The following is a 25,401-nucleotide window of genomic DNA, read 5'->3' as shown; positions in this document are numbered from 1 at the left end:
TACATTTAAATGTAAACTAAAATTTTACAAAATTCAAATTCAAATCCTCAGTTGCACTACTCACATTTCAAGTGCTCAATGGCCATATATGGTTAGTGGCTAGTGCATTAGACATCACAGACTGTAGAACATTTGCATCAAGGCAAAGTCCCAATTGGACACATCGATTAGGATGTCAGTTTTCTCCAGCAATAATACTGCAAAGCAACCCCAGAATTTCAGTTGATTATAAGAACAAAGATTTTTCTTGTTCATGGGTCTATGGGGCAGCTCAGCTTTAGCTTGCTGGTCAGCTGGACTTGGCTCCAGGCTGCAGTTTGGGTTTGGGTTTGCTCCATGTGTCTCTTATTTTCTTTAGACTTGTTCTTCTCATGACGACAGAGCTGCAACCTAAACCACAGAAGCACATTTAAAGCCTCTGTCCACACTATATTTGTTTAATCATCCATTGGCTAAGAGCAAGTCACAAGGTCAAGACCAATATAAATGTCTACAGTGAGAAGCCCTATAAAGTCACATGGCAGATGGTATGGATGTGTAATTCTATTGTAGGGGAGTGAAGAACTGGGAACAGTAATCTACCTCACCTATGCTTTTTTTTTTTTTCTGAAAAGGTTATATATTCACTTGGTTAAAAAACAAAAGTATATAAAAAGGACACAGTAAAAAAGTCTCTCACACCTGACCTACCTGCCTCATCCCCCTTTTTTACAGGTAATCTTTTTTTTAGTTTCTTGTCTATCTGTATGAAAATAAAAGCAAAAACATATGTATTCCCCTCCCCCTTCTTAAAGGGAATTTCTTATACACTGTAATGCCTTCACTCATTTCTTTAAAAACATATCTTGGTGATTTTTCCACATTATACATAGATATAGTTCTTGAACTTATATTCACTTATATTATTTACTGGCCTCTGGGTTCCACTTGTCTCTGCTCTCTCAGCGTAATGTTGGCTACCTTCAGATATCCGAAACAATGGGCTTGTATTGGAAAGCAACACTTTTAATCTGATTCTGTCACCAGCCTAGTTCCAAATCTAGCCTAGAAGTGTTTATAGAGATTCTTGAGAAAGTTTTGGGAGTCTCAATTCTTGCTGAGTATGTTTATTCTGAGCCACCTTTATAATGAACTTGTTTTCATCTCTCAAAGTTAAGTGTTCCAGAGCTGGGAGGATAGAGTCAAGGTGCTGCTCTAATTCTTGTTAGCCCCCTAGCTAGCAGAAAGGGGGGAAATGGGGCAGGGGAATGTGCCCAATATTTTTAGAGCTAAAACTGGAGTGGGGGTGTCCACGTATCCTGCGCTCTCACCTCCATTGGCCAGAACTTAGTCTCATGACCACATCAAGCTAGATAACGACGAAGGGGAGTTACACTACTAAACGGAAGAAAGAATATACATGTTGAAGAACAATTCGCAATCCCTTTCTTAGTGTTCGCGGTTTCAGCGAGAGAGCATAGTTTGTGGGAGTTAATAAATAAAGCTATTTTAAAACTTTATATTGTATTACGAAATGTAATATATTTTCAGAAAAGTGCACAAATCATAAATGGACAGCTGGATGAATTTTGCACAAAATGAACACGCCTGCGCAGCGCGCTTTCTATCAAGAAATTGAACACTGTCAGTACTCCAGAGGTGGAGTTTCCTTGACAGCAACGCTAGGGCGACGTAACCATGTGGAGGCGGAGCCAAGGGCAGTTGCCGGCAAGTTATCTGGCCAATTGGGCGTGGCTGGGCGAAAGGCGGGGCCCCAAGGAGCTTAGCGCCCAGCCCTTGAGGACAGGAAGGGGCGGGGCCCGATGGCGTTAAGCTTTGGGGCGCGGCTTGTTGGCCAAGTCCCGGCTAGAGCGAGGAGGCGTGGTTAGATTGGATGTCGGCTACGGCAGGACTTTACGACAAGGATGGGCAGGATTTAGCGATCGTGAAGGCGGTCTTGGCCACGAGGGCCACGACAGGGTTGCAGGTCTCAACGAGGGGAGGAGGCTTGGAGTGTTTTCGGACCCGGGCCGCGCGGCCTTACGCATGAGGGCGGGGCTTCGCGCCTTCTGGGCGGACGCTGCGGTGAGGGGCGGAGCCAGCGCGCGCGCGCTGCAAGATGGCGGCGGGCGGTACAGCCGGCCCGGCGGGTAACGTGTTCCCGTTCCGCGACGCCCGCGCCACTCCAGATCCAGTGCTGGATTCCGGCCCAGTGGCACATGGGCCACTGCCTGTGCCACTAGTGCTGGACAATGGGTCGTTCCAGGCCCGCGCCGGCTGGGCATGTCCCGGGCCCAACCCGGGCCCTGAGCCGCGTCTGCAGTTCCGCGCCGTGTGCGCGCGCGGGCGTGGCGGGACTCGGGGAGGGGCGGGTCCGCAGGTGGGCAACGCACTGGGCAGCCTGGAGCCACTCCGCTGGATGCTGCGCTCGCCCTTCGACCGCAATGTACCGGTAAACCTGGAGCTGCAGGAGCTGCTGTTTGACTACAGCTTCCAGCACCTGGGCGTCTCCTCACAGGTGAAGGGTTGAGGGGAGGTTGATTGGGCTTGAAGTCGTGTCTCTGCTCACTCTGTTCAGGGAGATAATTGTCACTCCTGTAGCTCTCATTGTTATTTAGTCATTCATTTGGTCACTTGATCAAATACTATGCTCCTACCGTGCGTAAACCCTGTGCTAGGCGTGTGGGGTACCATATTGAACAAAACAACGTCCCTTTTCTCTTGGAGGGAGCATACATTCTGGCATATATATTCATTTGTTATTAAATTCATTTATTAACTAATATGTATTGAGCACTTACTCTGTCAGGTGTTTTTCTAGACGTTTGAATAGAACACAAAATTTCTTGTGCTTATGGAGCTAGTATGGAAAAACAGTTCAGTATGAAAAGACAGAATAAAGAATAGGATTAAGTAGTAGAGTCTATGGCATGGAGAGGAGAGGGTTATACTTTTTCAATAAGATTATAAGTGTAGGACTGAGGGAAAAAGATGTTTGAGTAACGACTTGAAGGAGGCGATAGAGGGAGCAAGCCATGTATCTGAGGGAATAGGATTCTAGACAGAAAAAAAAAAAAAAAAAACCAAGAGGAAAAGACCCTAAGGCAGAATTGTGCCCCAATCCTAATGGCAGGGCAGCCAGAGTGAAAGTGTGGGGGGCATTGAGAAGTGGAAGAGGAAGTCAGAGCGGTGATGAGGGACCGAATCACAGGCCTCTAGTCTCTTTGAGTGAAATGAGGAGCCATTGCAGGGTGTTGAGCAGAGGAGGGACATGACTTTTGTTCCAAAAGGATCACTATAGCTGCTGTGTGGCATGGGTCATAGGGTAGAAACAGGGAGACCACGTGGGTTGCAGTGACCCAGGTGAGAGATATAGGTGACTTAGATGAGGGAGGTAGCTGGGGAGGATGCTGTGGTAAGAAACAGTTGGATTCTGGAGATATTTTGAAGATAGAGCCAATGTGATTTACTGATAATTTGGATGGAGCTTGACTTAATAACCTTAAATTTTCATTTTTTCCAAAACAGCTTCCAGTTGAGATGAGTTTTTATAGTTGCTTCTGAATTGGTTTTTGGTTGCGAATCAACCCTTGCATTAAGGATTTTTGTTTATTCTTTAAGAAGGGTATTCTTATTTCACTCATCTATCTGCTCTTTTCTTTCAAAATAGGGCTGTGTTGATCATCCCATAGTTTTGACAGAAGCCGTGTGCAACCCACTGTATTCACGACAAATGATGTCCGAGCTTCTTTTTGAATGCTACGGGATTCCGAAGGTTGCTTATGGAATAGACAGTCTTTTTAGCTTCTACCACAATATGCCAAAGAACTTGATTTCCAGTGGGCTCGTCATTTCATCTGGATACCAGTGTACACATATTTTACCCATCTTAGAGGGGAGGTGAGTTGCACTACAGCATTTGAGTGCTGTTTTGAGAAGCATTTAGGAAGCATTTAATGGGAGGCCTACTTTAAAGGTGGAGTGGAAAGAGCAAGCACTGGACCATGAACTGGCCTCTGGGCCTAGCTCTGTCCTACGTTACTTTGGTAAGGACTATGGTAAGTCACTTCACCTTCCATCCGTTGTGACCTCCGGGAGAGAGTTGCGGTGATGGTCTCTGAGGTCCAAATCCATAATTCATAATTTTATAATTTTTTAAATTTTATAATTTTGCTTTATGGTGAGATAGCTAACACAGTACCTGCAGGTAATAGGGGCTCAATAAAAATGTTTTGAATGAATTATCAGAATAAGTTTAATTTAGACAGCTTTTGTGTTGTAGAGTCACTTTTTAAATTAAGATATATATTTATGTAAAGCTTTTTAATCACCGTTGTTTAGATCTTTTCACGTATAGTGCCTGGCACCTAATAGGCACTTATTAAATATTTCTGAGCTGAATAAAAGGCGAAGGTAGGTTCTGTCATGTTTAAAATTTGTATTCATTTCATCGTTGAGCTTTCGTTGTCTGATAAGAGACTAGGTGTGCAAAAAGGAAAAGAGCCCTGGCTTTGGCCTTGAATGCCTGGTTTGCCACCCTGCTGAGAATGAGGTACCTAACCTTAGCTTCCTAACATGTAAAATTGGGAAAAATTGATTGCTCAGGATTGCCTTGAGGATGAAATGAGATAAGGTAGGTGATGGCATTTTGTAAACTGTAAAGTAGTCTGAATATGTAAGTCAAAATAAATGCTGTTGAATTTATTGAGCCCTACGTAGGACTTTCTCTTGATGTTTTTACAAAAGTTTATGAAGAAAAAAGTAATTCTTAGACATTACCAAACACTCCTGATGTACGGAGTTGTCTATGTAATGTAAAACAATATGCAGCAATTAAAAACCATGTTGTTATTTTTATATTGAGAGAAAGTTACCTGAAGGCTAAAAAATGGGCATAGTGGAGCATATCCTGTTCTGTGCTGTCATCTGCTGGTGATGTGTGGTATAGCAGCGACATTTCAACATCCACCAACTTCCTAGTGCTCTGCAACTCTCTTTCTCATATGAAGAAAATAAAGTTACTGTGGTTCTCTTCACCTTCAGTTCATATGAAAGGGACCTGGTACTTTTAGGAGATTACAGTAAGCCAATATGTGTGTGGTTACTGTGTTTGTGTCAGTACAAGTGGAGTGTCTTGGGGAAGGGTTCTCAAAGTCTGGCCTACACTAGAGTTATCTGGGAAGCTGGTTAAAATGCAGATTCTCAGGACCACCCCAGAACAGATGAGTCCTGGGAATCGTGACCTTTAACATTTTCCCCAGCTAATTCTAGGTTGCTTGGTCCCAGGACCAGTTTGAGAAATTCATGGCAAGTCACATATGGGTCCGCCTTCAGAGTGCATGTTCTTCCCATTGAATCTTGTTTCCTTCTGACACTCTTGCTAGAAGTTCGGTGGCCAGACATCTGTTTGGGTATGAACAAGGAATTTTTGCATTGCATAAGAAGGTTGGACCAAGGGAACTTTGAAGTCCTTTCTAACTTAAAGTTTTATGTTCTCCTAGATGACGTCTCTTTCTCCTTCATCTACATTGTTATTCTTTCTCTCTTTCTCTCTGTATCCTCTCTTCTATGTGACCAAAAATTACAATCTGTTATCCATTTCTCGGTTGTAGGTTAGACGCTAAAAACTGCAAACGTATCAACTTGGGAGGAAGCCAAGCAGCTGGCTACCTCCAGCGTCTCCTGCAGCTGAAGTATCCCGGACACCTGGCAGCTATCACGCTCAGCCGTATGGAGGAGATCCTGCACGAGCACAGTTACATCGCTGAGGATTATGTGGAAGGTAGTGAAGAGGACGTCTGCTTGCAGCTTTTGGATGTTGTCTGCCTTTGGGGTGTTCTTTAAATTGTTTCCAGGGTGCCTGTTTTACTCGCTCTTTTACTCATTACTTTTTAGCATATCCTTCCCCTTTTGGTATTTACTTTTTTCAACTATTCAGTTAACTGATAACTTACATATGTTGGTTCTTTTTCAAAATTGTTTTAGCTATTATAGTTCTTTGCCCTTCCATGTGAATATTAGGATCAGCTTGTCAATATATTGAAAAAGTTCTCTTGGGATTTTTATTAAATCTGTGGATGAGATTAGATATAAAACAACATTCTAAATATAAATCCAGATATAACATTAAATCTAAATTGGGGAGAATTGACATTTTTTCTATGTTGAGTCTTCCAATTGATGAACATAGTATGTCTTTGCATTTATATAGGTCTTTATTGTTCCATCAGCATTTTGTAGTTTTCAGCATATAGACCTTGTATATGTCTTATTAGATTTATTTGTAAGTATTTTTTTTTTTCATTTCGTTGTTCAGTTGCTCATTGCTAGTGTATAGAAATGCAATTAAATTTTATGGTTGGCTTTATCCTGTAACCTTGCTAAGATATTAGTTCTAGTTTTTTGTAAATTTCTTGAGAATTTCAGTGTAGACATGTCATCTGTGAATAGGGGCAGTTTTATTTCTTCCTTTCCATTTTTTGGCCTCTTCTTCCTTTTTCTTACCTTATTCCACTGGTTGGGAGTTCCAGTACAGGTGTTGACTAGGAGTGGTGAGAGTGAGCATTTTTGCCTTGTTCCCAATTCCTTATCCGATGGTGGTAGGGGAAGCCTTTAGTCTTTTGCTATTAAGTATATGATGTTAGCACTAGTATTTTGCAGACGCCCTTTATCAAGCTAGGGACATTCCCTTGTGTTCCTAGTTTTGCTAAACATTTTTATTATGAATAGATTTTGAATTTTGTGAAATGCTTTTGCTACATCAATTGATATCCTATGGCGTTCCCGCTTTGGACTGTTCATTATAATGATTGTTTTTCAAATAATATTGTACTAACCTTGATTTCGGAGTTGGGGATAAACCCACTTGTTCATGGATACTAATTTTCTTATATTGCTGGATTTGATTTGTTAGTATTTTGTGGAGTTTTTGTGTCTATGTTCATAAGGGATATTGATCTGTAGTTTTACTGCCTTTGTCTGGTTTTGGTATGAGGATGATACTGGCTTCATCAAGTGAGCCGGAAAGTGTTCCTTCTCACAAAAAGGTTTTGAAAATAATTAATATTATTTTTTTCTTTAAATGTATGGTAGAATTTTCCAGTGGAACCACTTGAGCCTGGGAATTTCTTTGTGTGAAGGCTTTTAACTATGAATTCAATTTCTTTTGTGGACTTAGGTAATCTCATTGATTTCTTCTTTAATTATTTCCTTCCACTTGCTATAGGTTTATTCTTTTTTTCTAGTTTCTTAACGCAGAAGCTTAGATTATTATTTAACTTTTATTTTAGTTTTTAATTTTTATTTTATTTTTTTTTAGGCGAGGCAACCTTTGGTTGACCTCACAGATTGCAAGGACCTTGTCAGCTTACAATCCCTTATTTTTTATTTTTTATGTCTACAGCACCTAGTCTTCCTAGGAAGTCTCCCATAAAAGTACTAACCAGGCCCGACCTGGCCTAGCTTCCGAAATCAAATGGAATTGGGCTTGTCCAGGGTAGCATGGTCATAGATGCATTTTTTTTTTTTTTAATATGAGCAGTTAATGCTATAAATTTCCCGTGGCACTGTTTTATCTGCATCCCACAGATTATGATATTTTAAATTTTCATTTTTATTGAGTTTAAATATTTTCTAATTTCCCTCTGGATTTTGTCTTTGAGCCATTGATTATTTAAAAATGTGTTATTTTATATCTAAATGTTTAGAGATTTTTCTGTTATCTTTCTGTGATTTACTTTTAGTTTAGTAAGGTCAAAGAACTTTCTTTGTCTGATACCAGTTAAACTTGTAAAGGTTTTGTTTTATGACGCAGGTATGGCCTGCTTTTGGTGAATGTCACAAATACACTTGAAGAGAATATGTATTCTGCTGTTAGTGATAGAGTATTCTGTGACGCCCTTTAGGTTTCATTGGTCGATGGTGTTGTTCACTTCCTATCCCTATTCATTTTCCATCTACTCGCTCTATCGATAATATAAAGAGTATTGAAGTCTCTAAAGTATAATTGTGCATTTTCTTATTTCTCCTTTCACTTCTACCCGTTTTTGCTTTCAAATATCTGAAACTCTTATTAGGTACATATTTGGAATTCTTTTGTCTTTTTGGCAAATTAACCTTTTATCATTATATAATATCGCTTTTTATTTTTGGTAATTTGCTTTGCTTTTAAGTCTACTCAGACATTAATGTAGGCACTCCAACTTTTTTTGATTAGAGCTTGCATGATATGTCTTTCCATCTTTTTATGTTTAATAATATCATTATATTGAAAGAGAATTTCTTAATAGTTGGGTCTTTTTTTTTTCAATCCATTCTGTCAGACTCTGTCTTTTAATTGTTATGTTAAGACCATTTAAATTGATTTGATTATTCGTATGTTTGGATTTAGGTTCACTATTATTTGTTTTCTGTTGTTACTTCTTGTCTCATTTCCCTCTCCTGGCTTCTTTTGGGTTATTAGAACATTAATTTTTTTTTTTTTTTGGTATTTCATTTTATCTACTGTGTTTATTTAACTGTATCTCTCTGTGTAGTTTTTTCATTGGTTGCTCTAGAGCAGTGGTCCCCAACCTTTTTGGCACCAGGGACCGGTGCTCCTATGAGAATCTAATGCCTGTTGATCTGAGGTGGAGCTGAGGTGGTGATGCTAGCGCTGGGGAGCGGCTGCAAATACAGATGAAGCTTTGCTGGCTCACCCGCCACTCACCTTCTGCTGTGCAGCCCAGTTTCTAACTGGCCATGGACTGGTACCAGTCTGCAGCCTGGGGTTGTGGACCCCTGCTCTAGAGATTACAGTAAACATACTTTGTACAGCCTACTTAAAATCATTATTTTACTACTTCTAGCATAAGGAAATGTTAACATGCTAGAAGCTCATTTATCTTTCTTTCTTTGTGCTTGAGTTGTCTTACGTAATCACCTACATGCATTGGAAGCTCGTCAGACAGCGTTATGGTTTTTTTCTTTCACTTGTCAAACACATTTTAAATGCAAGAGGAGGTTAGTCTGTTATGTTTAGCCAGATTTTTATCATTTCTATTGCTCTTGCTTTATTCTGAGGTGTTCCAGTTTTCCTTCTGGTACCATTTCTGTCTGAAGAACTTTATTTAGCAACCATTTGAGAACAGTTATGTTGGCATTATGTCCAGGTTTAATAACCACATTTTGTTGATTGAGTGGTTCAGAGATTGGTTGGCATGTGCTTTCTCCTTCTCACTCAGACCTGGAACCCTGGCATTGACTTTCTAATCTCTGTGCTAATAGTGTTGCCATTTTATAACTTTCAAAATTATCCCTTTGAAGAACTGCAGAAATGGCAGTGCCCTGATTATTATGAAAACAACGTCCACAAGATGCAGCTCCCGTTTTCCAGCAAGCTCCTCGGCAGCACTCTGACCGCTGAGGAGAAGCAGGAAAGGCGGCAGCAGCAGCTGCGGCGGCTGCAGGAGCTCAATGCCCGTCGGCGGGAGGAGAAGCTGCAGCTTGATCAAGAGCGGCTGGACAGACTGCTCTATGTGCAGGTAATGGCAGGTCCCGATGGCCCCCAGCCTTGTTCAACAAGGTGGTCCTAGAAAGTGTTCCTCCTGTATGTTCTTCCTCACCCATAAAATGCATCAACCAAGTCACTCTTAGGGTCAAGAAGGAGTCTAGGAGTCATCAGTATAGAGGATGATATAGCAGCAGGTATTTCTGAAAGAACTGTGGACTCTGGTTGTACTGATTTATTTTGGTCTTATAATTTCCTTTATTTTTAACTTTTTAACATAAGTGTAGCATACGTGCTGCAGAGTGCACACATCTTAACTGCACAGCTTGATGTATTTTCACAACATGAAACACACATGTATCTTCCATCTGGATCAAGAAATAGAGCATTACCAGCATCCCAGAAATGTCCCTATGTGTCCTCCAGTCAGTAACCTTCCCACCTCTCCCTTCCCAAAAGGTAACAACACTTCAGGAGTCTGTCATCGTAGATTAGTTTTGCCTAATCAGGTGGTGCTGAAATCATGATATGATTACAGCCTAGAGACAGGTGGGGAGGAAGACAGCTGTGCGTAACTTGGTGGGCTTTTTGTGGAGAGGCGAGCTGGTGGCTCTGGGATCCCTCTCCTGCTTCTCAGCTCCTTGTGTTTCCTTCTGTTCTTTGATTGCACTGGTGTCTTCGAGGATGAATTGTGGCCGCTCTGCTTTCAGGAACTTCTAGAGGATGGCCAGATGGATCAGTTTCACAAAGCTCTGATGGAACTGAACATGGACTCGCCGGAAGAGCTGCAGTCCTACATACATAAGCTCAGTTCGGCAGTGGAGCAAGCTAAGCAGAAAATCCTTCAATCAGAAGTCACCCTCGATGTGGATGTGGTGGACAGCAAACCAGAGGTACCAAAGGCCTTGGGGAGGGAGGGTCGTGGGGTCATTTAGAGAGAACAGCCAGCCCTTGCTGAGAGCGGGAGGAGTGTCTTATGAAGGCTGAGATCAGCCTTGGGGGAAACACAGGTGTGGTGAGTGATATCCACAAGTACACAGATGGGCAGTGATAACACTGATCTGGACCAACTCAAGTTCTGACCCAAGGGATTTTACCTGTAGACCTCTGTCCTCCCCATCCCCAGGATGGGGAAGTGTGTGTGTTGAGTAGAAAGGACATTCACACACCAGTCATGTGGTGCCGTCTTGAACCTGAACCTGCTCCTCTAATGATTCTTTGGCAGTCAGTCACCTTCCCTTTAACTTCCTTCTGATGCTCTATTAAATGTGTGTGGTTGCTCTTTCACTTACCTCCTTTCCATCTTGATGCTCCTTAAGGACCGAAATCATGCTTCACACATAATGGATGATTTTTTACGGCATTCTAGTACACATGCTTAGTTAAATGTGTTTGGGTTAATTTAAGATTAGCCTTTTAATTACTGACAACGGAGTCTTAAATAAGCTCTTCGATCTCTTCTGTCTCTCCTCTTTGTTTTCCTGCCAGTGGACTGTTAATAAGTGTTGAGTGGCCAAAAGAGCAGGCGCCAGGGCTGAGATAGGACCCAGGGTAACCCAGACTGCCAGGTCCGGGCCCTGCATGGTGAGGGGGCTGGCTGCAGGTCCTGCCTCAATCCAAAGTCATGGGTTGGCTCTGTCGTCTTTAGAATTGGAAAAAAGTGTTAATAAGTATATGCATTGGTCTTGAATCTGTCATTTCTAGAATTCTAAAACAAAGGAACTTGTTCATTGCCTTGTGACACTTCTGGGGCAGGATTAACCAGTCTAGTTTATTGTTTTTCTTGTTTTTAAATGTAATTTTTTAAAATCTAAAACCTAAACTTTTAGAAAGAAATAGTCCTGTAGAAAAGTCCAATTTGATGTTAGGTGTAGTATGGTGCTTACCTGTGACTTTGGAGTTCTTTGGCTCAGCACAAAGCTGGCTTTTGCAGTGACCATCTCTTGGTTGGCTTATTCTCAGTTCCTGCTTTCACCTTGCATTCTCCACCTCTCTCTGATGGCCTGTAGACTACAAGAGGACAGCACCTGGTCACGAGCATGTGTGTTTGGTAGAGCAGATGCTGAGTCAGGCTTCCTAGATACAGCTTATTGGCTCACTGAGAACTTGGGTAGAAGGGACCTTTACTGCCAATTTAAGCACAGCATCCCAGATTAGGTAGGATGAGTTTAGGGAGAGGCAAGGCTAGAAGTGGGAGGAGAGAGTAAACTGTTGTAGTTGTCCAGGAGAGGGCTGGAGTGGATCTGAAATTCGTCAGTAAACTTGAGGATGGTGGGTGGTAGAAGAGACACTTCAAAGTAGTATCCAAAGAACTTGATGCCATTTAGGAGTAAAGGTGACGGAGTGGCAATGACTGATGATAACAGAATATGTGACATGTGCCACTCCTGTGCTGAGCACGTCTACACGTGTCATCTTGATTAAGTTTCATAGTTCAGTAAGTACTACCATTATTCCCATTTTACCAATAAGGAAAGTGATGCTTGGGGAGTGAAGAAATTTGCTCAAGGTCGCACAGGTAGAGGTAGTGTAGTTGAGGTGCAGACACAGCAGTTTGATTCCAGATTCAGTCACACCGAGGCTTTGCTGAAAGGAACTGTTTGACCGTGCTTGGGAAGATAATGAGCTGGGTTTTGAGTATCTTGTTTTTAAGTCTTTGTGGGACATCAGGTGGAACTTTTCAGGACCCAGCTGTGGGAGGACCTAGAATCACATGGGGAGTGACAAAATCAGATTGCTTGGGAAGGCCACCACTTAGGGGGTGGGTGGCAGAAGAAAAGTCCAGGGAGAGATCAAGAACGAGCAGTCAGAGAAGAGAAAAAACAAAAGGGTTGCCGGGAGTGTTTTAAGAGCAAGGGCGGTGGCCGTAACCTGGGATGGGAGATGGTACACTCATCTTTTGAGACAGAGAACAGTGAAACGACCAAAAAAGAAAAAAGAAAAGGTAAGTAAGGAGGTGGGATGGAGCATAAATAGGTAAGTTGGCTTTCTGAAGCACGTAAGGAGTGGTGGTTTGATGGAGATGAGTAAGGCAGAGGTGGGGAGTATAGTGGGAGATAGAGAACTCGGTGGAGCCCAGTGCTTGCCTTCACCCGGTATTATTAGGTGGAATTGGTGGGCAGGTCACAAGTTTTATCTGTAGTTGTTTTAAATACACAGGTGACTTTTATGTGGTTCTAACCCAGTAATACAACTGAATTACTTATTGAGCAAAATAAGTCCAAATCTAAAAGGGAAGAAAGAAGGAGTGTTTGGTCTTTACCCAATAACTGCCCTGGGGTCATGTCCCACTCATAGAGGAGGAAGCAGGCTCAGATGCTCAGACTGTGTACTGTGACCCTAAAATTTTTGGTTGCCATTCAGAACTGGATCATTATAACCCCAAAACCTTATCTCTTTCTGTGACAGTTCTGCTTTCTGGTTTCTTATCCTGGATGACAAGTCACCAAGGGAAAGGGAACTTCTGTGATTCATTTCTCATCTTCTGGACTACTGAGTTTAGTGCCATGTCAGAATAGGATCCTTTCTTGTGTGGGGAGATGATGGGAGTCTTCCAGCTCAGAGACTGCAGACAGCGAGGGGAATGTTTTCACATGTGTTTGCTGCCTCTGTTGGAAGGAAAACCTGTCATTCACTCAGCCGGTCTTGCTACCACATGTAAAATTTTTCATTCTTTTCTTGCTCACCTTGACCTCAGGCTAGATCTTTTGCATACCCCTTAATTCCCAACTGTCCTCTTAAGCTCAGACTCATGATTTATAGAATTTCAGCTTAAGGCAGAGATATTGGAGCTAAGAAGTTCTCTTTTAGGCCAAGTTTTCACTACTTACTAGTGTACTGTGATCTCAGGCCAGTTATTTTACCTCCTGAGCCTCAATTTCATCACCCATAAAGTGAAGCAATATCTGCAGTGAGGGTTGTGCAGGTAGCAAGTGTCCCTGCTGCTGAATTGGATTCAGAATTGGCAGAGATGCTCTCACCTCCTTCACCAAGAGTAAGGTCCTTAGAGTCTTGCCTCCCAGCCCAGCTCCTTTCCTTCTTAAATCACCTATTTCTAAAGCAGTTTCTCTCATCCTATTTTCTAGTCTCAGAATAAATATCCTCCATCCTTTCCAGGGTTTCACTGTCCCCTTACATGTAATAGAATCATTACTGATCAGGATTTAGAATACATTGCCATCTGTAAGCAACATATGCCACGTGACTGTGTGTGTGTGTCTGTCTGTCTGTCTGTTGGAGGAGTGTTGAAGGGCATTGCTTTATTTAAGAGTGAGTTTGGATACTGCTTTACATCTGCGGTATATGTGGATAGGTTCTAGAGAAGTATATTTACGTGTTCTCAATTATGTCGGTAATTTACATACTTCATAGATTTTGAGAGTAAGGAGAGTCTCATTGTAGAGATCCCCTCTCAGGCATGCTTGGCCGATTGTATTGAGTCTGCTTGAACCCTCCTATCTCATAAAATAGTCTTTTCTACAACAGCTGTCATTGTTAGAACATTTTTCCATGGAATGCAATAGAATATTTCTTCCCATAACTTCTCCCCTTTGAGTCTAGAAGGTAAAATTCATCTGCCTCTTACATGACAGAACCACAGGTGGCTGAAGATGTCATCTAGAACTATCCCCCACTCCCACCTAACTTCTTTTTCCCAGATCAAAATTAAAATGCACCTTAATGGTCCCAGCACATCTTGTCCCTGTCTAGGTTCATTGTCATTGAAAAGGGAAGCCTGTTCTGTAGGACTCCATAGATAGGAAGCACTCTGTCACCTTGGGAGCTTTGGGTCACATCTCTAGCCCAATGGACCTGCTAATAAGGGACTGATTATTAAGCCCATTAGTGTTGACATGTATATATAATTTTGCTGGTCATCTAAGCCACTTTGTAGGACACCGGCTGCCACACCCTTTCCCAAGTTCTGTGTGTGGTGGTGTGACAATTGCAGGCCACAGGGCTCCCACTGGGCCCCAGACATGAGTGGGCCTATCAGAAGGCTTCAGAGTAAAGGTAAGAGTTGAGGCTTGTGTAAGGAGGAAAGGTAAGGGGCCAAGAGCAAAGCCTATTCTTGGAATAGTTGAGAGATGTTTTCATAGTTTTTATGTGAACTTTTTTGCCATTGCATGGGATCCCAATTCTTTTTCATGACAGTGAGCTAATAGGACTAAGGCTTGCTGAAGTTAACAGGATCTGTTCTCTTTTGTTTATTCTTTTCTTAGACCCCTGACCTGGAGCCGCTAGAGCCGTCTCTGGAAGATGTGGAAAACATCAATGATTTTGAACCCTTGTTTTCAGAGGAAACACCTGAAGTGGAGAAGCCAGTCGCCACCATCCAGGTTGGACCTCTGCAGCCTAGACCGTCCTTGTACTTTGAAACTGTGATGTAAATGACCAGTCTAGTCTAGGGTGCTTCTTCAGGGATATTTAAAAAATATTTCTAGTTGTATTTTCTGGAAAGGGGGTTACCAAAACTTAAAACGTTTAAAGTCAAGGTTTTGTTCCCCAGTGATTGATTGGGGTTCTAGCACCAAGATCCTTAAATCTGTGAGTAATAGTGTGTCTGGCAGAAATATTTGGGCAAGTAATTAGGGATTTTAGGCTTGAAGACTAGCTTTAGTGGTTTTATTCCAATTTAAGCCACTGTCTTTATGCGTAATCCTCGTTTGGGTCTACGCGTCTGTCCTTACAATGGCAGCCAGGGAGACTGCCCTGAGTCTGAGACACACCTGGGAGAAAACTTTTCAGCCATGCGGGGGCCAGGAGTGCTGAGCAAGGCACTGGGCAAGAGGCCTGGCCTTCAACTCTTAATGCTGCTACTCTTCACAAAGTTTCTTTCCCTGGAATTTGGGGACCACTTCATGATGCCAATTTGTAGATATTTATATAGAAGTGGGAAAAGGATAAAAATTGAATTATCAAATCATGAGAGTTAGGGAGAGGTTACTCTGGCACGATCCAAAGACAAGTTATATTAGAATAATCAATGTGGTTTGAGGAAACTGGCAACTGGGATGTTTGTCATTATGGCCTAAAAACATCTTCTAAACCTTGGGTTTTTAAAGCCCGTGTTTAACTTGGCAGCATATCATCAGCTGTTTGTTGGGACAGAAAGAATTCGAGCTCCAGAAATTATCTTCCAGCCATCTCTCATAGGTGAAGAGCAGGCTGGGATAGCAGAGACCCTCCAGTACATTCTGGACAGGTGAGAACAAAACTCCTTTTCCTTCCGTGTTCCTGAACCACTTCCTTGGATTGTACATTAAATGGTAGATTTGATGGTTGGGTGTTGGAAATCTGTCTCATTCCTTTTCATTGACTTGCTGTGTTCAGATAGAGTTCTTTATCTCACCAAGCCTGGCACATAGTTGGGGCTCTGTAAGTCTTTTCTGAACATGTAATTGCTCAGTTTATTTGAGGAGCTTTAAGAATTTCTTTTAAGTTTGAGCACCATGATAATGCGTGTGCATCAGCTTTCGTATAAACATTCACATTATTGAAGTGTAATGATTCTAAATCACCCTAAAAATGTGAGAACTTATAAGTCTTTTTTCCTCTTTGTAGACATTTTATTTATTTAAGAGTTCGAATTTCTATAAGAGCATGCATGCCTCCTTGCCACCCATATGTGACTTTTCATAATTCAAGTTGGGTAGTAAGGAACATGATTTTTTTGTACTCTAGCTGCTGTTGGTTAAAACAAGATGGACGCTTACATCTTAGCAAGGGAGAAAAACTACTGCAGCTACTTTAAGTGGCTCTCAGCTTTGTCTAACAATGGGCGGGAAAGTGGTCAAACATATGTAAGATAAAACCTTTATTTAAAAAAAAGACAGAGAAGTGAACCTTCAAAAGGGAGGAAGAACGTTTGGGGTGATGAAAGTGTTCTATATTATGATCATGGTGGTGATGGTTTCAGGGGGATATCAATTTGTTAGACTTCATCAAAATGTATGTAAGTCCTCAAATCAATTTTTAAAAATACATGTTTAGAAAGCACAAAACTTCTGATCATACTAAGGAAATGAATTGACTATTCAAAGTACGGTGTCGACTAGATGTTTGGCATTCTATAAAGACACACATGAAAGATGGGAAATTAAAAAAAATTTTTTATGCAGACATTTTCCCTTTTGTATTGAGTTTACGTGTTTACATTTACATTCTCTTCTGATGTTTAAGTGGGAAGGAGTACCAGAAGGAATTGTTTCTCACCTAGGTACCCAAAGAATGTTCAAGAGATGTTGGTTCAGAACGTTTTTCTCACTGGCGGGAACATGATGTATCCTGGGATGAAAGTTAGAATTGAGAAGGAACTGTTGGAGATGAGACCCTTTCGGTCATCCTTTCAGGTACTAATTGTTCATGTAACCAGCCGCTTTGAAAATAGCATTTTTTGTCTTCTGATTGCAAAAGTAATAAAGTGTAAATGAGAAAATTTATAATTTCATCATCCAGAGATATCCACTGTTAACATTTTTGTAGCTTTTCTGGTCTTTATGTTTAATTTTTAAAGCAGAATGAAAGTCATATTTTAGATATTTCTTGCTGCTTTTAATTGAAAAAGGAAGACGTGTATAATAAAATTCAGAGAATACAAAAGACTGCGTGGAGAATAAGTCATCTCATCTCACTCCAATAATAAGCAGTGGAAACTGAGCTCTGGCAGCATCATGCAGGGTGCCCCAGGTTGTCCTCTCTGCTCTCATTTCTCCTGAAGCTCATTTGCCACCGTGGCCAGAGCCGCCTCATACCAGCCTCTGCTTCCCTCTGCTCACAGAGGGCATCATGGCCAGGAAGGCTTTTGCTCCAGGCAGGTGCCAGCTCTGCTTCTCTCTTCATCTGACAGCTTGTGGTCTACGTCATTGGAGCAGGAGGAAGGGCACCTGGTCCCTCCCTGACCCAGAGTGGCAGGGTTTGTGTTCATAAAATAGCTGACTATCACTTAATTGTGTTAGGTACAGTCTGCTGTGCTTTGCATTCTTGTGTCGTCTTTTGGAAAGTCAGGGGACATTTCAGTTCCACTTCGTTTAGGGGGTGCAGGGATAGACCTGCGCTGTTTTGGAATGATTTGGGCCCTTCTGTTTTGGGAATAAAAAGTAGAGGGTTCTAGCTGGGCCTGCTGAACATTTGCTGCTCAGTCCTGATGGGGGATGTCCTTCTGGTGAACGTTTTCTTTTGTTTCAGGTTCAGCTTGCCTCTAACCCCGTGCTGGATGCCTGGTATGGCGCTCGTGACTGGGCCTTGGACCACCTAGATGACAACGAAGTCTGGATCACCAGGAAAGAATATGAAGAGAAGGGAGGGGAGTATCTCAAGGAGCATTGTGCTTCCAACATTTACGTCCCCATCCATCTGCCAAAGCAGGCTTCACGCTCCTCAGACGTCCAGGCATCTGGCAAAGGCTCGGGGGCCAGTGGAGGCAGTTCTGGCGAGCAGGCATAGCAAAGGGGGCCCCTCTGGGGCCATGCTGGCCAGTGCGACAGGACAGTGACTATGCTAGGTGTGTCTATCCCGAGTCTACTGGTAACATTGGGCTGCAAGATGGATTTCTCCTGGGGAGAACAGTTAAGGAACACTGGGAGTTACCCTTTAAAGCTGTGTTCATATGGGAGCTTCTTCAGTGAAGAAACTTTCAGTGACTTTGCAGTGTCTTTGTTGAACTGTGAGTGAGCTGTGGCATCAGCTTGCTGAAGCAGTAAATGAAGACGGAGTGGGGGAAGAAATGTACAGAGTGCACAGGGCTTATTTCTTACTGCATTTTAAAGCCTTTTTTCAATTATTTACAATTTATGTTGTCATTATATTCTTCTGAATTTATTCAGAAGTTGTGTGAATGCCCAGCAGGTGGAGGTCTTTCACATACATACAGAAAGGTAATGTTTATGTAACAAGAACAGTCGCCCACAAAACCTCCGGCGCTGGAAGTGCTTCCTTCCTTCTATTACTTCCTCTTACAAACGAGGAAAAAGGGTCCAAAACGGGGAACCAGGTTGCACAAAGTCACTCTGTTCGGGGCCTGCTCGGGGCCCACTTCTGAATGGGCAGAATTAGGGCTTTGATCTTATTTTTGTTCATACTTTCTTTGCTGGGAATTTTTCCACCATATGAAACCTTCCTACAATTTTTTTATTTTTGTCCCTGTGTGTTTCTTGGCTGCTTAACTTTTTCAGGCCTTTCCGAAGAAAGAAAAAGAAAAGGTTACCCCTGTAGCCTTTTCAGTTTTTCCATAGCCTCATGTCCCCTGGTCTTCTGCGGCCTCATCTTAAATGGACAAGTGGCCCCTCTCTTTTACAGAGATTGCTTGGCGAGAATCTCAACTCAAACACACCAAATAATTGAGCCCGGAGGTCCCTGAGATGCTAGTGTTCTACCGTTGGATTCATATATTTAAATCCTGTGAAGCCTCCAGCTCTGATGTCTCTGACAAGGCCACTTCAGAACCTCTTTGCTCAGACATTTACTAAGGGTGATCTGTCACCTGGATTTCCAGCTCTCAAGGGCTTCAAAACTGAAGACCAGGAGCGGGCAGTGGTGGTGGTGAAGAAGATAGAAGACTCAAGCTGACCCAGGATCTCCCAAAGCATTGCAAGTGAGCCATTAGCTATCCGTGGTTGGGCTCAAGGACCGATGTGATGGTGATAACGCATGAGCTACTAAGGAGAGATAGATGCGAAAAAGGAGGCAGGACCAACATCGACATGAGAGAGATTTTCATACCATGTTTCCAGGAAGAAGAACCATGTTTGTTGACTATTACTAGGGAATCTTTTTCCCATAGTCAGCAGTTCAAATGGCCTGAACAGTGGCGAGGTCAAGACTGCCGTGGAGGTCAAGCCCTTCTGGGGAAGGACACATCATAGTCAAACAAGTGTGAAGTTCGCCCTACGCAGGGTTCCCTGTAGACTGGACCGGAGCAGGTGGTTGGGGGCTGTGGCGAGGGACAGGCCGAGGGGTGAGGGTTGAGCTCTGGTCTCATCTCTAACCCATCAGTTAAGCCTGCGTGACCTCATGCCGCCTTCATGTGTTCAGTTCTCTTCAGGCAATCGACTCATCCAGCACCCTAGTCAGAAATTTGCTGCTCGTGGGTTCTCTCTGTCCCAGGGTGGTCTCTTCTAAACTGTAAAGCTTTCCCCAAGAGCAGGAAGTGTTTCATTCGGCTTGGAGTGTCCATGTGCGGTGCTGGACCTGAAGGGTGCCGAAGGCTCACAGGATTTTTAATGAATGACTAAATCTGTCAACAAAGAAAACTTGAGAATAGTGTGATTGTTCACTCTGTTGAGGAACAAATCAGGAGTCCACACTGAGGACTTTTCAGCCAGGGAGCTCTACTCATTGAGATGTCTTAATGTCCCCACTCTGACTCTGCCATGGTCATTGCTGAAGAGAATGTGGATATGACTGTAGCTGAATGTTCTGGGGGCAGCTGTGAACACATGGACTCCCATAGCTCAGCTTTGGCATTTGTTTGCGATGTTGCAGGAGGAGATAGCCCAGGGGAGGGAGAGTCTGTCTGGTGGCTCTTCAGGGTCACCCAGGTCTGGGCTTGAGTCCGGACAGCTCTGAAAGTTGGGTGGGCCCCTTGGGTAATGAGGGCCCCTTCCTCTGGCTAAGGTGTGGTAGGGGTGATCCCCCTGCTGCGCACATACACTGCCTCTGCCTCCTGCTGGCACCTCTGGAAATAGTTTTGCCAAAGGAACAAACAAGGTAAAAATGTATGAAAGTAGAAGTAAAGCGTGAAATAAGTATTACCATATGGGCAGAGAAGGCTAAACCAAGAAATGGAGAAACCAAATCCATACAAATACAGTATGCAAAGATTCTTTTATGCCTAAGTAAGGGATCAAGTGAATAAGATGAAGTCTATGATAACAGAACTCTGTGAGTAAATCATTGCAAGAAAATTAGATGATCAAGGATTTTAAAAATGTAGGCAGAGAGACTGGCTGTTTACTAAATTTTCCTTTCCTCCTGGGCACACAGCTGCACTACATTTCCCAGCCTCCCTTGTAGTTATACGTGTGGCTATTTGAGTTCTGGCTGGTGGAATATGGGCAAAAGAGGTGCACACCATTTCCAGGGCTTGCCTCTGAACCTTCCATAAGGGCACCTCTTTTCCTCTCTCTCTGACCACTGGCTGAATGGAGAGCAGTCTGAGGCCCAAGAGGAACATGGAGCCACAAAGTAGAAGGAGCCAAGTCCCTAAATGACCGGAGCAGAGGCCCTGCAAATTCTTCACTGGATGAGAAATAAATTCTTACTGTGTTAGGCCACTGAGCTTCGGCCTTTAGCTTGGGCCCTAAATCCAACGACTGCTGTCCTCGTAAGGAGATTTGATGCCCACAGGAAGTTGGCCATGTGAAGACAGGCAGAGTTTGTTGTGATGCAGCTATAAGCCAAGGAATACCAGAAGCCACCAGTAACTGGAAGAGACAGGGAAGGATTCTCCCCTAGAGTCTTCATAGGGAACATGGCCCTAAAGACACCTTGATTGTGTATCCAGAACTGTGAGACAATAAATTTCTGTTGTTTTAGGTACCACGTTTATGGCGATTTGTTACAACTGTCCTAGGACATTAATACAGATGGTCACATTAATCTGGAATGAATGAGTATGAGTAGAAGTTGTTAAGCCATAAAGAAGTGAATAACTTGCCCATAAGATGTAGGAGTCCAAACTATAACAGCACCTGGATAACAAAGATTTGCGGGCACTGGCAGTGAAGGAGTAGAGAAGGGGTTTGGAATGTGCACAGGACCAGAGCTGAGGGTCTTGGAGAGACACCCCTTCTGGGGGTGAGGGAGGCATCTCAGAAGCCAGAGGTGGTGTAAAGGGAAACACGGAAGGGGCTGGCTAGCGATAGATTTAGTAAAGCACCAGTGGATCAGAGGAAGCCTGCCCACAAAAAGGTGCCAGATAGTAAAGAATCTGTCTCACTAGCACCAGCAGGGGGAGCCCGTGAGAAATGGGAAAAACCTCAAACCTCCCTGCCATACTCCTTACCCATACCTTCTTGCTCATAGTCCTTTAGGTAAACCTAGCATTCAAATGTGAACATTAATAAAATAAAACCCCCATCTTTATGGGAGACATGGTAGGAAAAGATCAAAACCAGAAAACTTAAATTCAAACATTTTAACATATAAAAAGCCATTATAGACAGAATAAAAATTAACAATGCAACATGAGTTAAGAATAAGCAAATGCAGTGTGAGACACTACAAATGCAAATACATTTGACAATGTAGATGGAGTAGTCAATTTTAAAGGAAAATAATTTGCTCAATTTACCCTAATATACATAAAATCCAAAGAGACCCATTTCCATAGATTAAAAGTGTCACAGAGCTGTCCCCTCAAAAATCCAAGTCCAGTTCACAGAATTCTATCAGCCTTTAAAATCTATATACTTCCAATATTCCTTAAGCTTTTTCAGAGTATAGAAAACAAATCAATTATCTAAATTATTTTTACGTAGTGAGTGTAGCACTGTTACCAAAATCTGAGATTGCGCACACAAGCACAGCCACAGAACACTCACTTAAACATATCAATGAAGTAGAATTATTTACAAACAATTCACCAGCACATTTGAAAAATGATACATAGTGACTAAATGGATTTTATTCCAGGAATGCAAGTGTATCTGTCAAATACAAAAACCTCAGGGCTTATTTAACACAAGGTTTGTTTATCATGCTGTGTGTCCAGTGAATGTCAGCGTGTGTGTGTGGGCGTGTGAGGGGGCAGGGGGAATGCATTGTTCTACACAATCACAGCGCCGCACCATCTCGTTCTGCCATCTCAACACAAAGCAAGGAAAGAAAACAGCGAGAGTCAAGTCCTGGCTCCTAAATGCTTCCACACAAAAGTGACACGTTACACCTACTCGGACTCATTGGCCAAAGCAAATCATTTAGCCAAGTGTAATTTCTCAGTATTCCATTTTACCTCCTCTCTCATACTTTCATTATTTGGGCAGGGTATTTAGGGGTTACAATATGCACCCTTATTACAGTCTCCCTTGAATTCTATGAGTTTATATACAGTGTGAGAATGTTCCCACATATGACTCCATTCCCTACTTTGGGAAATTGTTATTGGTGAAGTGTTTTACTTACGGTATTAACCCCATAATATATTGGTAATATTTTTTATTTAGTCAACAATATTTTAGAAAAATCTAAACAGCTGGTCTTTTTCATTTCAAGTACATATTAATATGACATAAATATGGGTGGTGACCAAAAAAAATGATTGGATATGCATAACTTCATTATTTAAGTATTTACATAATGATAAACTGATTTGTCTTTTTAAATTAAAAAAAATTTTTCAATCATAGTTGACATTGAATGTTCATTTTAAGTGGACAGCATAGTGGTTGGACATTTATATATGAAGTGATCACTCCGGTAAGTCTCATACCCACCTGACACCATATATAGTTATTGCAATATTATTAACCATATCTCCTAAATGAATTTACATCACCCTGGCTATTTTGTAACTGGTAATTTGTACTTCTTAATCTCTTCACCTTTTTCACCCGGCTCCCCAAGCCTCTCTCGTCTGGCAGCCATCAGTTTGTTCTCTGTGTCTTAGAGTCTGTTTTGTGCGTTCATTTATTTTGTTTTTTAGATTCTACAGATGAATGAAATCATACGGTATTTGTCTTTGACTTATTTCACTTATATTAATATCCTCTAGATCCATTCCCATTGCAAATGATAGGATTTTTTTCTTTTTTTTGTGGCCAACTTATATTCTATTGTGTATATATATATATATATCACCTCTTTTTTATCCATTGTCTTTTGATTGGAGCATTTGTCCACTTATATTTAAAGTAATTATTAGTAGGTATGTAGTTATTGCCATTAATTGTTTTCTAATTGTTTTTGTAGTTCTTCTCTGCTCCCTTTTTTTTCTCCTGATGTTTTCTCTTGTACGTTGGTGACTTCTCTGTAGTGTTTTTTGGATTCCTTTCTCTATTTCTTGTACAGCTCTTCCATATTTTTGGTTTGTGTTTACCATCTGCTTCACACACATGCGTGCACACACACACACACACCCCAAACTATGTTTATAGCAGTCTATTTTAAGTCGATCACAAGATTGAACGCATTCTAAAATCACTACCATTTTTACTCATCCCCTCCACATTTGTTTTTGTCATTATTTTTTACTTCTCTGTCTGTGTATCCCTTAATTTACTGTTGTAATTATACACAGTCTTTCTACTTTTGCCTTTTAACTTTTGTCCTAGCTTTAGTGTTGATTGATCCACACTGCTTTTATGATGTTTTTGCCTTTGTCAGTGAGAATTTTTTTTCTTTGTGATATTTTCTTATTCATACTTTTTATTTTTTCCCATTTTTAAAGAAGTCTAACATTTCTTATTATACTGGTTTGGTGGTGATGAACTTCAGCTTTTTCTTGTCTGGGGAGTTCTTAATCTCCTTTGATTCTAAATGATAACCTTGCTGGGTAGCGTAATCTTGGTTGTAGGTCCTTGCTTCTCATCACTTTGAATATTCATGCCAATCCCTTCTGGCTTGCAGAGTTCCTACTGAGAAATCAGCTGACAGACAGTGTTATAGGAGCTTCCTTGTAGGTAACTATCGGCTTTTCTCTTGCTGCTTTTAAGATTCTTTGTCTTTAACCTTAAAAAGATGGTCTTTTGTGTTTACCGACACATTGACTCTTTTTCCAATACAGAAAAGTGAAGGTAGGAGGAGAACATTTCTTTGGCCCTAGTTTCAGTTTGCACATGCTTCTCGGGAATGCTTAACAGGATGGGGGAGGGGCTCTCCCTTCTGGCCCATGCCTAACTAGACTGTCCAGAGGAAATTAAGTGGAATTCTAGCAGCCATTTCTCAACCTGGACAACAAGAATTGGGAGATGAATTCAGCTGCTTGGCACTTTCCTGTAACACTTGGCCTGCACAACATTTTGATAAACACCCAGCTGGGAGTGGCCTGTGTCTTCTCCTGCTAGCCATTAACCAGCCCAGGCAAACATCTGGAGATTGACTGGGAGTCAGATTGGTGGTGTCAACTGAGTGTAAATGAATCAAGAGGCTTTACTAAAATTAAAAATGACAAAAGTTTTATTCCTGAGCTTTGGATTTGCAAATCAGAAATACTACCGTGTAACTCAGAATATTCCAAAGAAAAGCAAAAAGTTGAGAGTTATAGTAAAAATTACATTCTTGAGAGGAATCAGTCCTGCGTTCTGAACCTCTAGATTGGTCTGAGGTAGTAGTCTTCCAGATGTCTTGTGGTCTGGACATGTGAACATTCTTTCCTAAGTTCTTTCTGCTTCAGAGGGCAATCTATAGGAATTTATATATCTCCCAGAATTGGCACACACTGAAAAGTTTCAAGTTTAATTCCTCAGGCTAGTTCAAGTGAAATCTATTCCTCGTCCTTCATTCCATCTGATCTTAGGCAGTTTTGTCAGCCTGACTACAGATTCCATTTTAGGTCAGCTAAGCTACACTGACTTCATCTTGTCTTCTTCACTCATTCCTCAGTGGGCATGCCCCAGACCGGACAAGCTTCTGGAAACTTTAGCTTTAGTCGTGAGGGGAGGAGCTTTACCTGATGATCATTCCTCAGCTTGGGACACTTCAGCAATAATTGGGACTGGGTTTCATCACAAGTGTTGTTAAGTCTGTAAGGACCAACAATGTTCACACCCTGATCACTATTCCCATAAAGGGCATTCCAAGAATATGAACTAAGTCTTTTTGTCAATAGTAATTCTGTCAGCCTTTGTCATAGGCATTCTGTTAGCCACTGTGGAATGGTACACCCAGATGCTAAAGTGCATATGTAAGAATCTGAATACACTTGGCCAGAGTATTTGCAAAGGCCCCCGAAGGGGAATCATGATCTGCCTTCTCTTTCTTGGCAGCTTTTCCAGCAT

The 25,401-nt window shown here is 42.0% G+C and overlaps 1 protein-coding gene across 1 annotated transcript; it reads left to right on the top strand.

Annotated features, from left to right (window-relative positions):
• The first annotated feature begins 1,803 nt into the window (after positions 1–1,803).
• Positions 1,804–21,004, top strand: ACTR5 (actin related protein 5). The gene is made up of 9 exons (XM_016148263.2): positions 1,804–2,497; positions 3,650–3,879; positions 5,592–5,761; positions 9,283–9,500; positions 10,177–10,359; positions 14,689–14,805; positions 15,532–15,671; positions 16,686–16,818; positions 17,654–21,004. Exons 1-9 carry the CDS (start codon positions 2,099–2,101, stop codon positions 17,909–17,911), a joined length of 1,848 nt encoding a protein of 615 aa, XP_016003749.1. The 5' UTR covers positions 1,804–2,098; the 3' UTR covers positions 17,912–21,004.
• Positions 21,005–25,401: the final 4,397 nt, after the last annotated feature.

This window comes from Rousettus aegyptiacus, unplaced genomic scaffold (assembly GCF_014176215.1).
Source record: "Rousettus aegyptiacus isolate mRouAeg1 unplaced genomic scaffold, mRouAeg1.p scaffold_m13_p_12, whole genome shotgun sequence".
NCBI lineage: Eukaryota > Metazoa > Chordata > Mammalia > Chiroptera > Pteropodidae > Rousettus > Rousettus aegyptiacus.
The sequence above is the reverse complement of the archived record's forward strand: the minus strand, read 5'-3'. Positions and strand labels throughout refer to the sequence as shown.